The 23,709-nt window shown below is 46.2% G+C and overlaps 1 protein-coding gene across 1 annotated transcript in view; it reads left to right on the forward strand.

The window, feature by feature from the left end:
- LOC139279766 (transcription factor HIVEP3-like) overlaps positions 1-23,223 on the forward strand; it is a 71,700-nt gene extending 48,477 nt beyond the window's left edge. Inside the window, exons 4-6 of the mRNA XM_070898970.1 lie at positions 5,687-5,785; positions 17,911-19,040; positions 21,765-23,223. Of these exons, the coding sequence (XP_070755071.1) occupies positions 5,687-5,785; positions 17,911-19,040; positions 21,765-22,733 (2,198 nt within the window). The 3' untranslated portion in view covers positions 22,734-23,223. The remainder of the gene's footprint in view (positions 1-5,686; positions 5,786-17,910; positions 19,041-21,764) is intronic.
- Positions 23,224-23,709: the final 486 nt, after the last annotated feature.

Consider the following 23,709-nt stretch of genomic DNA (forward strand, 5'->3'; position numbering starts at 1 on the left):
GAGGAGAAACTTCTTCACCCAGAGAGTGGTGAACCTGTGGAATTCTCTACCACAGAAAGTAGTTGAGGCCAATTCACTAAATATATTCAAAAGGGAGTTAGATGAAGTCCTTACTACTCGGGGGATCAAGGGGTATGGCGAGAAAGCAGGAAGGGGGTACTGAAGTTTCATGTTCAGCCATGAACTCATTGAATGGCGGTGCAGGCTAGAAGGGCTGAATGGCCTGCTCCTGCACCTATTTTCTATGTTTCTATGTTATGCCGGCGAAACTTGGAACATTTGTTTCGGCGCAGTCAGGCCACTAAAAAAAATCCGTCGTACCTCTACAACTGTGCCAAAAAAAGTCCATGTGGAATTTTGGGCCCTGTGTATGTGTGTTAATGTGTATGTGTGTGCACACGTGCGTGTGTGTGTTAGTGTGTATGTGTGTGCACACGTGCGTGTGTGTGTTAGTGTGTATGTGTGCGCATGCATTGCGTGTGTATGCACGTGTGTGTTGGTGAGTGTGTGGGTATGTATGCACACGTGCATGTGTGCGGATGAGTGTGCGTGTATGTAAGATCGGGCTCAGCTCCCATGACCCCCTCCCCTACCACCCCACCATGGTCGAATAGCCCAGCATCACACTTGAACATTGGCCCCTTGTGGTGAGCTGCTGAAGGATTACCTGCCTGCACGGGAGTGTATCCAATCACGAGTTAGAGCCTTCGGAAGAGCGGGGCATGGGGGTGGCGGGGAGGGAATGGGAAAAAACTCGGATAAAAACCAGACCCCAATAAATAAAATTAGAGTAAAAAAAAAAGTCAAAAATTCCTGCTAGTACATAGTTAAACAAATTATTAGATATAGTTTTGTCACATTTCAAAAATAAGAATTTGTATTTCAGATTTCTATCATTCGCAGTTTTCTTTTTACCGCGATCGTAATTACGTTTCAGGAGGAGCTCGTGTCTGAAAGTAATTTTTCACCGGAAAACCAATTTGCATTTTATCCCATTGTCCTCAAGCAGGGCAAACTGACACTGTTATTCAGAGTGTAGACAGGCTTGTATTCAATCCAAATACAGGACGCGAAGATCTATTCTATCACAATGCTGGTCATGGTCACACGCTAAATTAGCTGACACTCTCAAATTAGGCTTCTGAAGCGCTGAGGGCCACAGTCATAGCAGAAGAGCAGCCTCAAATTGAGTGCTAAGTTGACAATCCCGGTTTTCGTGAGAACTTGTGCCAGAGGGACTAGAGAGGGCTGGAGATGTCGCAGTTGTGTGTGAGGGTTGTCCTTCTTTGCTTCATGTGTTGTTAGCGGGACCGGCTTCATTTCTGAAATCAAAAGAGAAAATGCTGGAATAACACTCAGCAGCAACAACAACAACTTGTATTTATATAGCGCCTTTAACCTAGTGAAACGGCCCAAGGGACTTCACTGGAGTATTATGAGATTTAACAAATTTGACACCGAGCCTCATAAGTAGAAATTAGCGCAGGTGACCAAAAGCTCGGTCAAAGAGGTATCTTTTAAGGAGTGTTTTGAAGGAGGAAAGAGAGGTAGAGAGGCGGAGAGATTTAGGCAGGGAGTTCCAGAGCTTGGGACCTAGGCAACAGAATGCACGATCAGCAAGGGTTGAGCGATTATAATCAGGGATGCTCAAGAGGGCAGAATTAGAGGAGCGCAGATATCTTGGAGAGAGTTGTAGGGCTGGAGGAGATTACAGAGATAGGGAGGGGCGAAGGTATGGAGGGATTTGAATATAAGAACATAAGAAATAGGAGCAGGAGTAGGCCATTTGGCCACTCTAACCTGCTCTGCCATTCAAAAAGATCATGGCTGATCTGATCATGGGCTCAGCTCCACTTCCCTGCCCGCTCCCATAACCCTCTACTCTCTTATTGCTCAAAATCTGTCTATCTCCAGCTTAAATATATTCAATGACCCAGCCTCCACAGCTCTCTGGGGCAGGGAATTCCACAGATTTACAACCCTCTGAGAGAAGAAATTCCTCCTCATCTCAGTTTTAAATGGGCGGCCCCTTATTCTGAAACTATGCCTCCTAGTTCTAAATTCCCCCATGAGTGGAAATATCCTCTCTGCATCTACCTTGTCGAGCCCCCTCATTATCTTATATATTTCAATAAGATTACCTCTCATTCTTCTGAACTCCAATGAGTATAGGCCCAACCTGCTTAACCTATCTTCATAAGTCAACCCCTTCATCTCAGGAATCAACCTAATGAACCTTCTCTGAACTGTCTCCAATGCAAGTATATCCTTCCTTAAATACGGAGACCAAAACTGTATGCAGTACTCTTTTGGTCTCCTTATTAGGATGAGAATTTTGAAATCGAGGCATTGCTTAACCAAAAGCCAATGTAGGTCAGCGAGCACAGGGGTGATGGGTGAGCGGGACTTGGTGCAAGTTAGGACAAGGGCAGCCGAGTTTTGGATCACCTTTAGTTTACGTAGGGTAGAATGTGGGAGGCCAGCCAGGAGTGCGTCAGGAGTGACAGCAGATCAAGCAGTGTCTGTAGGGCGAGGAACTCAGTTAATGTTTCAGGTCGATGACCTTTTATCAGAACCATGTTTTCAACTGGTACCAGCCTGTGCCTTGGCTGGCCTGAGAGTACATAATGATGTCTGCAGGCGAAAGACAAGTACTGTTATGTTGAATGTTCTAGAAAACCTTACCTCCGGCCAAACATGTGGTGCAAAGGTGGCCGGAATGAACCAGCACAGAAGGAGGCTATTCGGCCCATCGTGCCTGTGCCAGCTCTTTAAAGAGTTATCCAATTAGTCCCATTCCCCTGATCTTTCCCCATAGCTCTGCATATTTTTCTCCTTCATGTTTTTATCCACTTTCCTTTTGAAACTTATTATTGAATCTGCTTCCACCACCCTTTCAGGCAACACATTCCAGATCATAACAACTCGCTGCGTAAACAAAATCTCCTCATCTACCCTGGTTCTTTTGCCAATTACTTTAAATAAGAACTTAAGAACACAGGAACTAGGAGCAAGAGTAGGCCATTCGGCCCCTCGAGCCTGTTCCACCTTTCAATAAGATCATGGCTGATCTTCTATCCCGACTCCACTTTCCTGCACTGTCCTCTGTTGCCGATCCTGCTACCAGTGGAAACAGTTTCCCTTTATTTACTCTGTCAAAGCCGTTCATGATTTTGAACACCTCCCCTTATCCTTCTCTTTGAGGAGAACAACCCCAGCCTCTCTAGTTTCTCCACGTAATTGTAGTCCCGCATCCTTGGTACCATTCTGGATGAGATCAGATGCCCTTCCGTTGAAAGACTGCTGTCGATGGAAAGTGGCCAGTACTCCTGAAGCCAGCTCTGCTGGTCAGTGGAGAGGGCGGATTCCGAACCCAGGCAGCAACATTGGAGCAACCACGCGCTGAGTTCAAGGCTTCTGCCAGAACTTTCAACTTTGGCGGGACGTAAAACGGGCAACATGGCTTCAGTCGCCTGTGGTACACCAGGGCGGGGTGTTCAGCAGCCAGCTTATCCCGTATTTGGACGAGACGTTAAACCGAGGCCCCGTCCGCCCCCTCAGGTGGACATAAACGATCCCACGGCACTGTTTTGAAAAAGTGCTGGTGTGTTCTCCCTGGTGTCCTAGGTCGATATTTATCCCTCAACCAACATCACGAAAACAGAATATCTGGTCATTGTCGCGTGCTGTTTGTGGGAGCTTGCTGTGCGCAAAGTGCCGCTTTTCCTACATTACAACGGTGACTACATTTCAAAAAGTACATCATTGGCATGGGATGTCCTGAGGTCGTTAAAGACGATATATAAATGCAAGTATTTTCTTTGGATCGCCAGTTTTACGCCCACGCTGAATTTGAAAGTTACGCTCTCCATCTTTCTGGCTGCAGACATCTCCCCGTGTCTAGCAGATGTCACACAGGCTAGCGGTGTAAGACTCACACTGCTGGCATGTCCAGCGGACTGAGGTGAAGGACCAGAAGATACACTATCCCCCTCCGACAATAACATGATTAATGGTGGGCTCATATGATTTTGGGCTGGTACCACTTCAGGCAGGCAAATAAGAACATCCAGTGGGGGAGCTGTTTAATTCCCTCTGCTGGCAACTTCTAGGGCACCTGTTAACATGGTGCAAACAGATGTGTGTTATTTTATGAAAATTTAAGCATTGAGGATTAAACCCACTGATCCGAGCTCTTCAACAGTTACTTTATTGGACACAGCAGTGGAGTTTCAGCAGCAGTTATTAGCAGCAGCCTTTCATTGGTCTCTGCTGGTATGGAAGTTAGTGCCTGCTCCCTCATTGGGGCCAACCTTCTCATTAGACCTCTTGTAAAGGTGCGGAACAGGAAGTCAAACTGCAATAAAGGCTGAAGACGTGAAGAATGAGTTTGAATGTGAGATTAGATGGCGGAGGAGTTCAGAGTGATATTTGCAGGCACCCCAGCTGCCTCGATCTTATCAGAGCTAGCACAGCCTCCAGTTTTTGGGGTGTTCTCAATTTCTGTTGTGCAGTGTGTACACGAGAGATACACGACCTACCACAGCACAGCAGTCCATCTATATTATCACAAAGACTTTTGCCTTGTCCTATGTGCGTGCATGCTATTCCGTGCTAGCATTCTCTGCCATCAAACCAAATATGACTGAGCGGTCAGCCGTGGCTCAGTTCGTAGCGCACTCGCCCCTGAATCAGCAGGTCATGGGTTCAAGTCTCACTCCAGAGACCTGAGCACAAAATCCAAGCTGGCGCTCCCAGGGCTGTCGGAGGTGCCGTCTTTCGGATGAGACGTTAAACCGGGGCCCTGTTCTCTCGGGTGGATGTAAAAGATCCCACGGCACTATTTCGAAGAAGAGCAGGGGTGTTCTCCCTGGTGTCTTGGTAAATATTTATCCCTTAATCAACACCACTAAAAAAACAGGCAATCTGGCCATTATCACATTGCTGTTTGTGGGAGTTTGCTGTGCGCAAAGTGGCTGCCGCGTTTCCCACATTACAACAGTGGCCACAATTCAAAAGTATTTCATTGGCTTAAAGTGCTTTGGGACATCCTGAGTTTGTGAAAGGCGCTATATAAATGCAAGTTCTTTACTGTACCAAAGTGAGATATTCTAAGTAAAGAAAGGGAATGGAACCTGGGCCCTTTTGCCTGAATGGATCATTGTCACATCACACGGTGCATTCATTTACCCTCCCCTCCCGCGAGCCAACGTGCTTGGGGAGGAAACTGCATTGCAAATTGCTAAATGTATGTAAAGCACACAAAACTGTCAACTCTGAACTGTTTTGCTGTCACAGATGATGCATTGTTAAAAACCGATTGACTCTCCAGAGTGACAGGTTATCTTGCAGAAACCTCACCAGTCGATGAATGATGGGCCATAAAATAAATGAACAGAGAGAAAAGAAATGCCAATGATTGAGCCGTTAGATCACAGCGCTGATGTCGCTGGGTGATTGATCAGCTTGCCCCTTCACCCAGCCAGTGTTGAGCCACGTTAGGCCCAGTATCATTATGCTGATTTATGAAGTTTAGGAAGGAGATTGCCCGAGGAATCAGATTAGCCTCATCTGGGACGTTAATTGAGCAGATACTGGCCATTTGCAGCCAAGTGATAGCTTAACAGTACAAGACGTGATTTACTGCGATGACGCGGCTAAACCCATCACTGTTTGTGTTCTGCAGGGAACCTGACAAAGCACATGAAGTCAAAGGCTCACAGTAAGAAGTGCCAGGAGATGGGAGTGACTGTTGCATTAATGGAAGACGTGGAATCTGAAGAAGGTACCTCAGGCATGTCGCGTCATTTAACCCCAGCGGGAATATTTCATGATTTTTTGGGGGGGCTTTTACTTCACAGCGGCCTTCGATCCAACTGCAGGGGTCATTGTCCTCTGGCAGAAACTAGTAACCAGTCTTTTGGTTTGCGTGCTTTCATAGGTCACTTTAAAGGACAAATCGCAAAGGACTGAAAATTGTTACCATTGGATGCATAATCTGTTGGAAAAGAGCATTTGGAATAACTGCACTGGTCTCTATGTGTGATGACTTGGAATTAAAGTGCGCTCCTTGGCAAGTGTGTATCGCAAAATTGCACATTCCTACTCCATTAACTTTAAGTGCAGGCTGGGAGCATGCAATTTAACAATATGCAATCCCAGTGTGTGCCTGCGAGCTCATACATGCTTATCTCAGTGTAAATGCATTTACATAAATTCCCTCTTGTCGGCATTTTTAATGGAACTCCAAGCTCGATCTTTTGGGATTTGCATACAATTGGAAGAGCAGTTGAGGAAATTCTTAAGCCCGTGCTTTTGGGAGGCAAAATGAGAAGCAATGTGCAGTTTACCAACAGCAACTTGCATTTATATAGCGCCTCTAACGTAGTAAAACGTCCCAAGGCGCTTCACAGGAGTGTTATCCGAGCCACATAAGGAAATATTAGGACAGATGACCAAAAACTTGGTCAAAGAGGTCATTTTAAGGAGTGTCTTAAAGGAAGGGAGAGAGTTAGAGGTAGACCTACCTCTTTGATCAAGCTGTCCTAATATCTCTTTATGTGGCTTTATGTCAAATTTTTATTTGATAATGTCTCTGTGAAGCACTTTGGGGTGTTTTACTACGTTAAAGGTGCAATATAAATGTAAGTTTTTTGTTGTTGAATCTGGAATACCCAAGCCTTTTATTCTGCGGATCTGTATAATCTCCCTGTGCACAAGGTGGATGGTTCACATGCATGAAAAGCTGTGCTGATAATCAACACGTTTGAAACAACACTTCATGTTTGCCGTTGGCACATGGTACTCCAGAAGTAATTTGAAGACCTGCCTACACTTCCATCTGAGGCCACGGCCCATGAAATAAACTCGCAGAATGATTGAGTTCCAGACACCTTCCTCTCGTGTGAATCATCAGCTGAGTGAGCTTGCGCTCGAAGAAAAATGTCTAATGGAAAACCTGTTTCTTTCTCCCCACCCCCCCCAGAAATGACCAAGTATGCCAGGCATTTTTCAGTTGCTTTTGAACAGATGCCGGTGTTCGTTGATGAGATAACACATCTTGTCATAAGAGGGGATTAGTCACAAAGTCTGAGGACTAATTTTTACTCACAATCATTGGTTAGCAGTTCTTTATTTTGGAGAGTCTGGTGCAGTTTTACTCCCCCAGTACTGCACTGAAGTGTCAGCCTAGAGGCGAGGAACTAACATTCTAAAGATGCCTTTGCCTTCATCAGATCATAAATTTGGGTTGCTAAATTTGGCTGAAGGAGATACCATGGCTCCTCTGAGGTGAAAGGTCAGAGGGTAGAATTTCTGGTTCCTGCACCTGGGGTTATTGAATCACCTGGGAACAGTGAATACAGGAAAATTAGTCTGACTCCATCAGAAGCTACACTTCTCATATCCCAAATTCCCTGTGATCGCTACGTCCAGACAATCCGCTATGCTCCAAGCGCAAGAACAAAAAACTGATGTGGGTATTGACACCACTGCCCCAGCCAGTGAGTTGGAGGCAGAGTGGGACTCAAAGCAAGACTTACAGCCGAGTCTATTTTACGGTAAACAAAGTCTATTTAAACAGCGCACTACAACAAAGTCTATTTATTCAGCCAACAGAGTCTATTTACTCAGCAAACAGAATCTATTTAAATAGAATCTCTGTGCACTACAGCAAACTGAACTCATGATCAAAACTACAGCAAAGTCTCCTGATAAAAACAAGGTTATTTCTCCAGCAAAATGCAGTGAATGGAGGCTAGTTACACAATACAGATTATGTCTGTAAAATCAATCCCAGTCACTTGCAGCAATACGGTCTCCAGGCGTGATTGACGGGGGAATTACCCAATCATCTCTGTTCTGGCTAGGATTAGTGGTGTCAATATATGCAGCCAAAAAAAACGGACCCAATATATGTCAGTGATTTGTGTCCCTGGCTGTGTTGCCTCTAAAGAAGATCTTTGTTCCGTAAAGAACATTATGTTCTTGTAAGGAATTTAGTGTTGTTCCTACTGGCCCAGAGCCTTCTGTTATCAGATGTGCTCTGAAATAAAGTTCAGAAGTGTCGTCATTAAGGAAATGTTCGAGGTGAGATTTGTGATCGAAATGAGTGAGACAAATTGCTGACTCATTTAAAAACGCGGAGCTGTGTGTGTTTTTTTCAGAGGCAGGTACATCAAAACAATGAGTAAGAGTTTGATAAGAGTTTCAAGTCCTACTCCAAAATAATGAGAATGTAATCCAGGCTGACACTCCCAATGCAATACTGAAAGAGTGCTGCATTGTCAGAGGTGCCATCTTTTGGAAGGCATGTTAAACTGAAGCCCCGTTTGCCCTCGCAGATGGACATAAAAGATCTCGCGGCACTGTTTTGAATGAGAGCAGAGAGAGTTCTCGCCTGTGTCCTGTACTAATATTAGCCAGTATTTAACCCTCAACTGACACAACTTAAACAAGTTATCTGGTCATTATCACATTGGTGTTTGTGGGATCTTGCTGTACGCGCTTTGGCCGCCACATTTCTCTACATTACAACAGTGACAACACTCCCAAAAAGTACTTATTTGGCTGTCAAGAGCTTTGGGATTTCCTGAGGTCGCGAAAGAGCTAGAACTGACACCAAATATAGTTAGCAGCTGTTCTTATCATAGTTAAGGGTAATTATACGGTAACTACTAAAGCAGTCATACCCATCTATATATTTCAACTGCCCTGAAACTAGGATCATCAGACTGCAATAAAATGTAAGATTGATTCTCCAGCTCCCCCTGTAGCCAAGTGCTTGAGAACATTGTCGTTACACTCAGCCAGACGGCCCCCAAGTACCACGATCTGTGCTGATGTTGGTACTTTCAATCAGGGCCAACTTATGGTGCTACCATTAGTGCCATTGCCCGTTGTGCCAGGATGGGAAGTGCCACATGTATGGACAGCATCAGCCCCGATTGCGATGCACACCTGCACTCGAATGTCTAGATCGCGTGTGCTTGGGCAAGGAACCGGAGGGGCTGAAGGAGCATCTGTGGATCCACCCTATCCTGCAGATTCACTGCCTCCGGGAGAGCAGGGGACAAAATTGAGTGTAGGCACAGATTTAAAAAGGCTAGGTTCAGGTTTAGATCAACAACAACAACTTGCATTTATATAGCGTCTTTAATATAGTAAAACGTCCCAAGGCACTTCACAGACAGGAGCGTTATCAGATACAATTTAACACCGAGCCACATAAAGAGATACTAGGACAGGTGACAAAGAGGTAGGTTTTAAGGAGTGCCTTAAAGGAGGAGAGAGAGGCGGAGAGGTTTAAGAAGGGGAATCCAGAACTCAGAGCCTAGATGGCTGAAGGCACGGCAGCCAGTTGTGGGGCCCAAGGGAGTGGGGGACACACACGAGGCCAGAATTGGAGCAACGCAGAGTTCTCGGAGAGTCGTAGGGTTGGAGGAGATTACCGAGATAGGGAAGGGGCGAGGCTAGGCTGTGTTGATTTAAAAAGCACCTTGGATCACTGAGTGTATTGGGCCCGTTAACAGGAGCGCTGTGTGGACAAGGTTAGTGTTTCGCTGTTAAATGTTTTCATTTCTGTGGCTGCGGATAAGCAGAATTGGACACTCGCACCCGGAATGACTACACCGGGCAGCTGTGGGAAGGTGGGTTAGCCTGAGCCTGAGGAATGTACATTGAAAGAATCGAGTAGTTATTCTCAGGAGCACGATACTGTTACCGACGGGACAAGAATAAATGGGGCCTTTTGTTAGCCAACATCATGGGGGTAGGATTTCGAGTGGTCTGCGCCTCAGTCAGTCATTAGTGAGCACACACGACCTGTCAGTGATCACAGCGATATCACAGAATTAAATAGAATGTACACCGCAGAAACAGAGCATTCGGCCCAACTGGTCCATGCCTGCATTTATGTTCCACACAAGTCTCCTCAACCCTACTTTATCGCACCCTATCAGCATATCCTTCTATTCCTTTCTCCCTCATGTGTTTATCCAGCTTCCCCTTAAATGCATCTCTGCTATTCGTCTCAACCACTCCCTGTGATAGCAAGTTCCACATTCTCACCATTCTCTGGGTAAAGAGGTTTAGGCTGCTGGGGGCGGCGGGTTCAGCTATAGTGAAACAATGCACGGGTGATCACAGGGAATACATACACTAGTGAAACAATGTACGGGTGATCACAGGGAATACATACACTAGTGAAACAGTGCACGGGTGATCACAGGGAATACATACACTAGTGAAACAGTGCACGGGTGATCACAGGGAATACATACACTAGTGAAAGTGCACGGGTGATCACAGGGAATACATACACTAGTGAAACAGTGCACGGGTGATCACAGAGAATACATACACTAGTGAAACAGTGCACGGGTGATCACAGGGAATACATACACTAGTGAAACAGTGCACGGGTGATCACAGAGAATACATACACTAGTGAAACAGTGCACGGGTGATCACAGAGAATACATACACTGGTGAAACAATGCACGGGTGATCACAGAGAATACATACACTAGTGAAACAATGCACGGGTGATCACAGGGAATACATACACTAGTGAAACAATGTACGGGTGATCACAGGGAATACATACACTAGTGAAACAATGTACGGGTGATCACAGGGAATACATACACTAGTGAAACAGTGCACGGGTGATCACAGGGAATACATACACTAGTGAAAGTGCACGGGTGATCACAGAGAATACATACACTAGTGAAAGTGCACGGGTGATCACAGGGAATACATACACTAGTGAAACAGTGCACGGGTGATCACAGGGAATACATACACTAGTGAAACAGTGCACGGGTGATCACAGAGAATACATACACTAGTGAAACAGTGCACGGGTGATCACAGGGAATACATACACTAGTGAAACAGTGCACGGGTGATCACAGAGAATACATACACTAGTGAAACAGTGCACGGGTGATCACAGAGAATACATACACTAGTGAAACAATGTACGGGTGATCACAGGGAATACATACACTAGTGAAACAGTGCACGGGTGATCACAGAGAATACATACACTAGTGAAACAATGTACGGGTGATCACAGGGAATACATACACTAGTGAAACAGTGCACGGGTGATCACAGAGAATACATACACTAGTGAAACAGTGCACGGGTGATCACAGGGAATACATACACTAGTGAAACAATGTACGGGTGATCACAGGGAATACATACACTAGTGAAACAATGTACGGGTGATCACAGAGAATACATACACTAGTGAAAGTGCATGGGTGATCACAGGGAATACATACACTAGTGAAACAATGTACGGGTGATCACAGGGAATACATACACTAGTGAAACAATGTACGGGTGATCACAGAGAATACATACACTAGTGAAAGTGCACGGGTGATCACAGAGAATACATACACTAGTGAAACAGTGCACGGGTGATCACAGAGAATACATACACTAGTGAAACAGTGCACGGGTGATCACAGAGAATACATACACTAGTGAAACAGTGCACGGGTGATCACAGGGAATACATACACTAGTGAAACAATGCACGGGTGATCACAGAGAATACATACACTAGTGAAACAGTGCACGGGTGATCACAGAGAATACATACACTAGTGAAACAGTGCACGGGTGATCACAGGGAATACATACACTAGTGAAACAATGCACGGGTGATCACAGAGAATACATACACTAGTGAAACAGTGCACGGGTGATCACAGAGAATACATACACTAGTGAAACAGTGCACGGGTGATCACAGGGAATACATACACTAGTGAAACAGTGCACGGGTGATCACAGGGAATACATACACTAGTGAAACAGTGCACGGGTGATCACAGGGAATACATACACTAGTGAAACAATGTACGGGTGATCACAGAGAATACATACACTAGTGAAACAGTGCACGGGTGATCACAGGGAATACATACACTAGTGAAACAGTGCACGGGTGATCACAGGGAATACATACACTAGTGAAACAGTGCACGGGTGATCACAGGGAATACATACACTAGTGAAACAGTGCACGGGTGATCACAGGGAATACATACACTAGTGAAACAATGCACGGGTGATCACAGGGAATACATACACTAGTGAAACAGTGCACGGGTGATCACAGGGAATACATACACTAGTGAAACAATGTACGGGTGATCACAGAGAATACATACACTAGTGAAAGTGCACGGGTGATCACAGGGAATACATACACTAGTGAAACAATGCACGGGTGATCACAGAGAATACATACACTAGTGAAAGTGCACGGGTGATCACAGAGAATACATACACTAGTGAAAGTGCACGGGTGATCACAGGGAATACATACACTAGTGAAACAGTGCACGGGTGATCACAGAGAATACATACACTAGTGAAACAATGTACGGGTGATCACAGGGAATACATACACTAGTGAAACAGTGCACGGGTGATCACAGGGAATACATACACTAGTGAAACAATGTACGGGTGATCACAGAGAATACATACACTAGTGAAACAGTGCACGGGTGATCACAGGGAATACATACACTAGTGAAACAATGTACGGGTGATCACAGAGAATACATACACTAGTGAAAGTGCACGGGTGATCACAGAGAATACATACACTAGTGAAAGTGCACGGGTGATCACAGAGAATACATACACTAGTGAAAGTGCACGGGTGATCACAGGGAATACATACACTAGTGAAACAGTGCAAGGGTGATCACAGAGATGTTATACACTACTGTAACAGTTCAAGGGTGCAGTATACCCAGTGTCTTACCATTCGAGTGGTTAAAAACTCGAACGTGACAATACACTGGTTTCTGAAACTCAGCTGGAGTGGGAAGCCGTCCAGTGAGAGGGTTTGCTGGGCCACCAGTCCCAAGCTGCACTGAATTGTAAATTGGATTGAATTTCCAGACAGTCGGAAACAAAAGCTTCTTTCCGGAGCTTCTGAACTTTTGTGCTGTGACACAGGGCTTGAAGCCAGAGGGCCACGCAGTCCTGGAAAGGCAGCTTCGTCCGTCAGAGGTGGCCGTGTGGTAGAAGTGGTTCAGGAAATCAGCGGGTCGATCTTGGGTGCCAGCAGACAATGAGAATGCACGTCGCTGTGAGGGGAGGTGTCATAGCTCGGGGGAGTTTCTGAAATGAATTTCATCGCCCTGTTGTCAGTTCTTCTCCTCTGGCAGTGCACAGAATCTGGTCAAATTCCCTCGCAGGCTAATATAATGCAGTGAGTTCAAACGGGTTAAGGACTGTGTTACACTGGCACGTAAAGGGATTTGCAAGTGCAATGTCATCCACTTTGGATTCAAGAAAGAAAAATCGGAACGTTTTCTTAATGGCAAGAGACAAGGGGTAGACATTGCCCTCCGCCCGAAAAGGGACACACCTACTGTTTTTTAAAGTTTTTCTCCACCCCAGTCCATGGGACGGTGATACCGGAGTAATTCAGCACTTTGGGGTTTTTTTCTCCGTGGCGTGGTGTTCCGGTCGGGTGCGGGGCGAAAGTGACCTCGCAGCGGGTCTGCCGCCCCAATCAGTCATCAGCGCGCCACTGATGAGGTCAGCGCGCCACTGATGAGGTCAGCGCGACGCGGGCGTGCCTTCAGTTAAAGGGGAGGGCCGCTGCGAACTCTGCAGCTATTTTAGTTCGGTCCAATGGGAGGGTTTCGGCCGGACCAGCAGCCTGGCACCCAAGAGGGGGCGCTAGGCTGCCTGTTGGTGGCCCGGCCGAACCCGGGGGGCGGGGGGCATAATTGTCGGGCCGACCTGCCAGTCAGCTGACAAAACAAAAAATAACATGGCGGGGGCATCGGCCTGCGGCGGGGCCTCTCCCACGGGGCAATTTCGCGAGGGGGTCCCCGCCAGTCGGAAATAGGTCGGCGCATGTGCGCCGTGGAGGGAAAACAGGCGGCGCGGTCCCAGATACCGCTCCGCTCCTGAGGAAGGGCAATTTCTAAAATGGCAGCCCCTCCACAGAGAGTCGGCGGCCATTCCGTGCCGCCCCGTGGCCACCGCTTTCAGGCGGTCAGAGGCCTTATCGGGAGGGGCAATTTCGGCCCCGAGGAACCATGGAGGAGCAAAGGGCCTTGGGTGCCCATGTATACACATCACTAAAAGCTAATGGGCAGGTCAAAAAGGCTCAATGAATGTTGTCCTTTATCTCCAGGAGGCTGGAATGCAGATGGGGGGAAGCTAAGCTTCAGTTGTACAGAGCCCTGGTCAGACCACATCTGCAATATTCCATTCAGGAAGGATATAGTGGCCTTGGATTCACCAGAATTATTAGGACAGGTTGCATCAACTTAGCTTGTATTCCTTTGAGTCTAGAAGATCGAGGGTGGGACCTAATCGAGGTGTTTAGAATGTTAAAAGGATTCGGTAGGGAAAATACAAATAAATTGTTTCATCTGGTGAGGGAATCCATGACGAGGAGAAATAGGGGGCAAAAATTTCCCCGCCCCCCCCCTCCCCCCCGCCCGATTGGGGAATTGGGCTTAAGGAAGCAGAGCCCAATGTCCGGCACTCCACTTCCTTTGGGGGCAGGTCCTGGGGCGCAACCAGGCAAAACGCTAACACCCTTCAACGTCCCTCTCCTTCGATTAAAGGGAGGGCCGTTGCGCACTCTGCACGGCTTCTGATGGCCTCCACTGGGCCACCAGGGCAGTGTGGGACCGGGCCAGCAGTCCAGCACCCAAGACAGAGCGCCAGGCTGCACGACCACACTAGGGCCACCATCGTCGAGCCGATCCGAGCGGTGGACGACAAAAAAAGATGGCGGCACAGGGCGCTGACGCCCTCCCCTTTAATCAGCGCTCCGAGATCGGATGTCCGCCAGCCTCGTGGCCCCGAATAAAAATATGTCGATCTCACTTCTTGAAAATTGCAACTGACCCAGCATCCACAGTTTTTTTTTTAAAGAGGAGGCAATTTCAGATTCCCACAACTCTTTGTGTGAAAAAGTGCTTCTTGATCTCAATCCTGAACGGCCTAACTCTAATTTTAAGATTATTGGGATGAAATTGTCCTGTTTTATAACCACGTCAGCGCATCCGGGGGGCAGTTACTGCCCGGGGGGGAGGGGGAGTGCTACCACCTCTCGGGAAATTGCCCGGGAGTTTGCGGAGGCTCTTCCATGGCGGCGGCGCGCCTTGCGGTTAGCGCCCCGAACTGTCGCACAACTGGCGATGACATCATCGCCGTGCGTGGTAACCCCTCATCGCCCCCGACCCCTTAATGCCCCGATGCTGTCATAATCTTAAAGTTAGAGTTAGGCCGTTCAGGATTGAGATCAAGAAGCACTTCTTCACACAAAGAGTAGTGATAATCTGAAATTTCCTCCTCTTAAAAAAAAAACTGTGGATACTGGGTCATTTGCAATTTTCAAGAGGGAGATCGACATATTTTTATTGGGTAAAGATATCAAGGGATATGGAGCAAAGGCGGGTAACTGGGGTTCAGGGACAGATCAGTCTTCTAATTGAATGCGGAATGGGCTCAAGGGGCTGAACAGCCTACTCCTGTTCCTATTTCACAATGATGCATTAACTATTGTTCTACCAAAGTTTCACACACCCACCAAAAGTTAAAAGTTAAATTTAACCGCAATATTTAGGGGCCATAATATAAGATTGTCACTGATAACTGCACTTGGGAATTTAGGAGAAACTTCTTTTACAGAAAGTGATTAGAATGTGGAACTCGCCACCACATGGAGTAGTTGAGGCAAATAGCACATGCATTTAAGGGGAAGCCAGATAAACACATGAGGGAGAAAGAAAGAGAAGGAAATGCTGATAGGGTTCGATGAAGAAGGGTGGGCAGAGGCTCGTCGGGTGTATAAACACCGGCATGGACCTGTTTTTTAAAATGTATTCATTAATTCTCAGGATCTGGACGTCGCTGGCAAGCCATCTCTAATTGCCCTTGAGAAGGTGGTGGTGAACCGCCTTCTTGAACCTCCTCAGTCTGTGAAGTGAAGGTACTCCCACTGTGCTGTTAGGGAGGAAGTTCCAGGAATTTGACCCAGCAACAATGAAGGAACGGCGATATATTTCCAAGTCAGGATGATGTGTGACTTGGAGGGGAACTTGGAGGTGGTGGTCTTCCCATGCGTCTGCTGCCCTTGTCCTTCTAGGTGGTAGAGGTGGCAGCTTTGGAAGGTGCTGTTGAAGAAGCCTTGGCGATTGCTGCAGTGCATCCTGTAGATGGTACACATTGCAGCTACGGTGTGCCGGTGGTGGAGGGAGTGAATGTTTAAGGTGGTCGATGGAGTGCCAATTAAGCGGGCTGCTTTGCCCTGAATGATGCCGAGCTTCTTGAGTAAGAAGTGTCTGCAGCGCTAACCCAAATATTCTGGTAAAGTGCTCTGACATTGAGAGTTATAAATAGACGTTTGTGTACGGAGGGATGGTATGAGACTGCGAGTTTCCGATTGTGTGTTTGAAACGACAGCAGAAAGGAGGGCTTGGAAGGACATTGATTCATGACGTGACAGAAAAAATGTTTGTTGCTTTTGGACAAGCAACCTGACTTTGGAATGTATCTGGCTCTTCCTGAGCTGTTCTGCTTTCTGTCAGTGTCTTGTGTAATCTTTATTAGTTAAAATATATATATTATATATATACATATGGGCTTCGCTTTTAAAAAAAAATGTCCTTTCATCACTTGACCTGATCTTTTATTCACTTTTCTTGGAAGCAACACTGGGGATATAATATTACCAGATTTACAGTGATCTGACTGAAAGTTACAGTAGCGACTTGGGGTTAGATTTTTTGCCCGCACAAATTGCAATGCACACTCACTGCCTTTGAGGTCCCATGTCCAGCCAGAGAATACCACCGAAAAGCAGATTATATTTTCTCTTGGAAGCTGGACATTGTAAAATCGTTGCCAGTATTCACACAGAGGTGCTGCAGTAAATTGCTGGCCATGTTTTAGAATGCCATCACAGGTCGCAGAAGACACATTAGAGGCATGAGTGATTGTTTGGTAGAACTCAGAGGTTGGGTCTAATTTCAGTGCGAGATTTCTGTAATGCTTAGACTGTACTTATTTTAACTTTCTGTCCTAATTAATTCTATAAAGAGCAATGGTTTCCAGATAGCGATGGGGAGAGGGGAGGAGAGCAGCTCCCAAGCCTGTGACCTCTACCACCTAGAATGGCAAGGGTATCAGGGTGGGGGGTGAAATCCCCTGCAAATATTGACACAGTCCCAATGGACCTCCTGCTAGTATTGGCACGCATGCTTCTAAAAGGATAAAGCAGCCCACTTGATCGGCACCCCATCCACCACCTTAAACATTCACTCCCTCCATCACCGGCGCACCGTGGCTGCAGTGTGTACCATCTACAAAATGCACTGCAGGCACTCACCAAGGCTTCTTCGGCAGCAACTCCCAAACCCATGACCTCTACCACCTAGAATGGCAATGGTAGCAGGTGTATGAGAACACCACCACCTCCACATTCCCCTCCAAGTCACACACCAACCCGACTTGGAAATATATCGGCGTTCCTTCATCGTCGCTGGGTCAAAATTCTGGAACTCCCTCCCTAACAGCACTGTGGGAGTACCTTCACCACACGCACTGCAGCGGTTCAAGAAGAATGCTCACCACCATTTCCTCAAGGGCAATTAGGGATAGGCAATAAATGCTGACCTTGCCAGCGATGCCCACATCCCAGAAACGAATAAAAAGAAACTGGTGCAGGTCCTGATCTGTCACTTCTAAAATGAAAGATACCTGGGTGCTTTGAGTATTTTTGCTTTTGCTTGTTTTTATGAAAGGGGTGAGTGTGTGAATCTCTACCAATACAAGGGAATCAAGGAAATGTTCATATTCTTTGATGCTAATTATTTCCCAACTTTTCTGATTTAGGAACCAGTGAAGAAAAGTTGAAGAAAGCGGAAGAAAGTGAGGGCACAGACTTAGCAGAAGAACATCAGTTTTCAGATGTTGAGGAATCAGATGACGATGATGACAATGATGATGATGATGAAGAGGAGGAAGAAGAGGAGCCATTTTTGAAGTCTTTGGAGATTGCAAGTACCAGTCCTCAAACAGCTGGGACTGCTTCAACATCATCCAGAGGGGAAACCACAGTCTCATCATTCGAGACCATCTCAAAGCAGGGATATACTTTAACCAGTCAGTATTCATTGATGAGTTACCCAGTGTCATCATCTCAACTTCAAGCCACACAGCTAATGAAATCCTCAGAGTCGGCTATGGTTCCTGTGTGTCACGGCAGCTCACAGGCACAACTTGAAGGAAGCATTCTGATGCCATTATTGACGTCTACGGAGCATTTTTTATTGATGCAAGGAGATCCTATGATGAAAAGGCAGACTTCGCTAAGTGCAGATATTTCACCATCAAGGGATACATTACCTAGAAGGCCATGGTCGCCAAAGAGAGAGTCATCACCTGGTAGTCTTTTGTGCCCAGGAGGGGACATCCCATCTGGAAGTCACTCATCGCCAGAGAGAGAGGCATCACTTCAAGAGCATTTGCCCCCAAGAAAAGAGATGTCGCCTCGGAAACATTTCTCACCAGGTAGGGAATTATCACCCAGGAGATGCCTGTCACCAGGAAGAGGTATATCACCAAGGAGACATTTGTCTCCGGGAAGAGAGGTGTCACCTAAGAGATGCTTATCGCCTAGGATAGAAGTGTCACCTGGGAGAGTTTCACCTAGAACGCACTTGTCACCAGAAAGAGAAGTGTCACCTGGGAGAACTTTGTCACCAGGTATAAAAATGTTGTCGACAAGATACCTGTCTCCAGCAAGAGACGTCTCTCCAAGGAGTCAATTGTCACCAGTGAGAAAAGAATCACCTCTAAGACACTTGTCCCCAGTGAAAGACGAGTCGCCAAGCAGAAGCCGGACACCAATTTGGCAGAGCACCCAAGGCTCCTCTTCCCTTGCACAGCACAGTGGCTCATCTTCATTGGGTCTACCTCCAAGGATGTCTAGCAAAGAGCTGGAGCAATCTGAAGTTAAACTGGTAAGCAAGATAAAGGTTCTTTACAATGTTTTAGCCGGGCAGGGGGGTTTTCGCAGTGCTGAAGAACAGCTTAACCTTTAGTAGTGCCGGGCATCTCTAGTTTGGCTGTGGAATTCTTTTTCTGAACAATCAAGGTGTTTTAAAAATCTGGCATATTAAATTCATCAGACTATGCAATCACCTAATCATTCTTGCGATCACTGGCAAGGCTGGCATTTATTGCCCATCTCTAATTGCCCTGAGAAGTGATGGTAGACATTCCTCTTGACCCACTGCGTTGTCATTGATACAACGGAGTCGCTTGCGAGGCCACCTCATTGGGAAGTTAAGAGTCAACCACTGGAGTCATATATCAGTTTCTTCGCCCTAAAGGACATTAGCAAACCGGTTGGGTGTTTACCATAATCTGACAGTTTTATGGTCACTTTTGCTAATAGCCAGCTTTTTATTTCCATATTCAAATTCTCAAAGCTATAGTGGGAATTTAAATTCAGTTCTCTGGATTGTTAGTCCAGTAATATTAACCCCTACACCGCTGTACCCTTGGCCTCTACCACCTTGGTGTAATTCTAAGCTGTGTTTCCACTGTTTCATCGACAACCCAGATTAACTGTGACCCATGCAGCGCTCATTTTCTGGGAACAGACGAGCCTCTTCCTTAAATTATTTTTCTACTCTTTTCCCCGGTCTGCGCTGGAGTCAGATGCGGACTTTTTCTGGTCTTTTGGCGAGTTCCACTCTACTAATAGATGTGTGAGGTGGTCGCTCTGATGCAGATTCTTGTTCTCCCTTGCCCCAATTAAGTTCTAAACTGTGTGTCTGCGTGCGCATCTCTGTGTCTTTCTCTTTTTCCTTTTTCTCGTGTCTTTTCCTTCTTTTCCTCTGTCTCCCCTCCTTTTTCTCATTCTTTCTTGGTCCATTTCTCTCTCATTTTTTTCACCAAATTGCCCATAGCTCGGCATTAAACACTTAATATAGCTCACAGTTCCCACAAGCTAGTTGCCGCAGGGACAGAAGAGCATTGCAATGCTGCAGTATGGTCACTTTGCAGAGGCTGGGCAGCAGTACATTATTGGGGCTGTGTAGAGGAAGCTTTACTCATATCAGGCTATGTTGTATCTGATCTAGGAGTCAAGACGATGACAATGGTCTCTCAGAATGGAAAAGTGCTTCATTCCCTTGCTTCATGGGTTCTTTGCTTAAGAATTCATCGCAACACATTGCTGTTACGAACTAGTTGGTTTATTAACAAAGGTTTAACAATCACACTGCACATTACCAGTTCATCCACTAGGCTCACAACTGCATACCTCATCGTGGATGACCTAGATCCAACTGACTGGGGTTTTATTGAGATTTGTTAACATCACGTGACTGGCTAAGCCACTCACAATGCACTAGCACTACAACTCTTTTGGGGGGGGGGAAACAAAATAAACATTAGATCAAGTGCCCCCCCGATCTGGGGGGACACTCCAGACACTTTTAACTGCCCTCTTATTTAATGTTTTTTTTTGGTATTTTTTATGTTTTTTTGTGTTTTTTTTTTTATTTTTTGGGGGGCATTAAAATTATATATTTTACAAGTGCCCTCTATAAAAGGGGAGGGGGACACTAAAAACCCAGCAATAAAGCAAATTAAACTTTAAAATATATAAAATCAAATAAAAATTTGGTTGCTGGGGGTGATAATGCACTCCAGTCCCTCCGGCGCCCACCTCTCGCGGAAGGCGCAAGCGTACCGGTGGACACCGCGTGCTCCATCTCTAGGGACACCCTGGCCCGGATGTAAGCAGGGAGAGAGGCAGGCAGTCGGGCTGAGCAACCCCCTCGACCGCCCGCTGCCTGGACCGGCTGATGGCACCCTTGGCCGTGCCCAGGAGCAGTCCTACGAGGAGGCTCTCGGACCTACCCACTCCCCTCCGCACAGGGTGCCCAAAGATCAGGAATGTGGGACTGAAGTGCAGCCAGAAATTGAGGGCACTAGCACTACAAACCTGTGAACATGCTCACAGCTGCATACATTGCACGTAGCAATGCTAGTATTTGCAGCACAGAAACAGGCCATTCAGCCCGACTGCTCCATGCCGGTGTTTATGCTCCACACGAGCCTCCTCCCACCCCTCTTCATCTAACTCCATCAACATATCTGTGAATGACATTTCCATGAATTGGGTGTAATTCAACAACCAAACATTTAAACTTACATTCATTTTAAAGACTCAATCAACTACAATAATGTGCATTTATATTGCACTTTTAACGTGTAAGATGTCGCAAGGCGCTTTCTAGGAATGTTATCAAAACAGAAATTTAACACCGAGCCACATAAAGCGATATTGGGACAGGCGAGCAAAAATTTGGTCAGAGAGGTAGGTTTTAAGGAGCGTCTTAAAGGAGGAAAGAGAGGCAGAGTGGTTCAGGGAGGGAATTCCAGAGCTTCGGGCCCAGGCAGCTGAAGGCATAGTCGCCAATGGTGCAGCGATAAAAATCAGGGATGCGCAAGTGGCCAGATTTGGAGGAGCACAGAGAACAGTGATAAAAGCATTGTAAGAAGTTTGCCATAACAGTAACTTGAGTGCTGAATGTCTTTTTGAACTTGCACATTTTGTTAAATGCCATAAATGATTTTTCTGCTTTATTGGGTTTACCTCAATATGTGACAATAGCGTTACTGTCAACACAGAAAGATGTATAACCTCCCCTTCCTTCTCTGTTGTGCAGAAGATGTCTAGAATGGGATACCACAGCATGTATGATGAGCCAAGTACACCGTCCCAAGCCTTGCATTTTTGCTCTTCGAGGAATACTCAGACTGCACTGGAAGGACAAGGTTATGGTGGGCTGACTGGGACCGCACAAGATTATGTTTTCAGTCACCTTCCTCTGCACTCACAGCAGCTGGTTAGGACACCCTATCCCATGATTCCAATCGGTGGAATTCAGATGGTTCAGTCAAGGCCAGGCTATCATTCGGGCTTGATGCCTTCTCCAATCGTCTCTCTACAGTCAGGGTTTCCTGTAAACCTAACTGCGGCCGGTCCGTATAGTACAAGTAGGACGGAGGCCACAGTACATTTAGAAGAGGAGGTTTTGCTTGGGCCCAAATCAGCCGAAACAACGACTTCCAAACCTTTGCCTTTACAGCTACCTTCAGCTCCCACCGCCCATGTTATGACGGCACCTTCTCTTACTAGAGGTAGTAAACATAGTGTCACTTTACGGAGGACAGAGACTGTTGAGTTAGAAGAAGAAGCAGCATACAAACAGGAGGAATACAGGGTACCAATTTATTCTGAACCCAGCACTATCTCTGCTTTGAGCCGCTCGGGGCAAGATGCTGGCTCAGCCAGACTGGACAGCCCCAGCACCAGCCACGAGCACTCTCCAAAGCCTTCGACAAGTGGGGAAGGAACCTCGAAGGATTTAAGCAAGAAGCAGTTTGAGTGTTCGGACACCTACTACGAGACGGCCCGCACTTTAGCCACCACGCGCCCTTTACACGGAAGCAGCAGTAGTAGCTCCTCAGAGTCTTTGAGCCCTTCCCACTCTTTCCCAACCGGTGCTGGCAGGACTACTTCAAGTGGACAGTGTCACCCAGTTAGAACACAAAGGGGGAGCAGCCCGGAATCTAAGGGTGAAGGCTTCTCGTCCCTTGATACAAAAAAGGACAATGAGACAGGAAGTTCATAGCAACCACAGCCATGCAGATTCACCTTTGAAGAAATGCAACGGGCATTTGTCAACACTAGTTTTCCTTCAGCATACTCACGAATGTTGTTCGAACAAAACATTCACTTATATATATATTTGTAAACATGACCAAAACCGTCAGAAGATTCCTGTTTAAACTTGTCCGAGTCCAGTATTATTTAAACGTACACAGTTACTTGTGCCTTTCTCTTTTATTTTGTGGCTCCAAATGTATAAGAGGACAGGGGAAGGGGAGAAAAACAATTATTGAGGCTGTGAATATTTTTAAGAGCTATGTAATCGATTCATAGTAGCTGTCTTTTTTTTTCATTTGAGATTACCTTGAGTCGAATGATGTGAAACTAAAGGGAAAAAAAACATTGGTGTGATGATGCACTGAAGACTTATTTTTATATTGATAAAATGTAAACTGCTCCTGTGTACAGAAATAATTCTATGAGGCATATTTATTGTATTCTGTATTTAATTGTTTATAAATGGCTACATTTTTCCCAGCATCCTGGTGGTCTCTCTGTGCGCTTTTTACAGCTTCTTAAGCAGAAATGACAACTTTAAAAAAAGATTGCTTTATTTTGACCATGGTCGTGTCTGCCCCTTTGCAATGATTGACTCTCAGCACTTAGGCAATCCTGGTAAGGATTCTTTCACATTTAACACCTTCCATTAGTCTGGACAAAGCGGAATTTCAAATGTTGCAGACAACAACAAAAATCAATTAAGTAGCGACATAGCGCTGGGGTCAACAGCACAGAACCCAGACTGTGAAGGTCCTTTTTTCTTTTTCGGAATATAGCTTTTTAATCAAACACGGACCCAACAGATTAACCATTCGTGTACTGAACTGCAAATCATATCCTCCATGACAGCACCCCCATGAATAATCTACTTCATGCTTGGGAGGAGCAGGAGATTTTGGACCTGTGGTTCCCAAAGCTCTCCCATCGCTGGGGGTTTT

The sequence above is a fragment of the Pristiophorus japonicus genome, chromosome 14, assembly GCF_044704955.1.
Source record: "Pristiophorus japonicus isolate sPriJap1 chromosome 14, sPriJap1.hap1, whole genome shotgun sequence".
Lineage (NCBI taxonomy): Eukaryota > Metazoa > Chordata > Chondrichthyes > Pristiophoridae > Pristiophorus > Pristiophorus japonicus.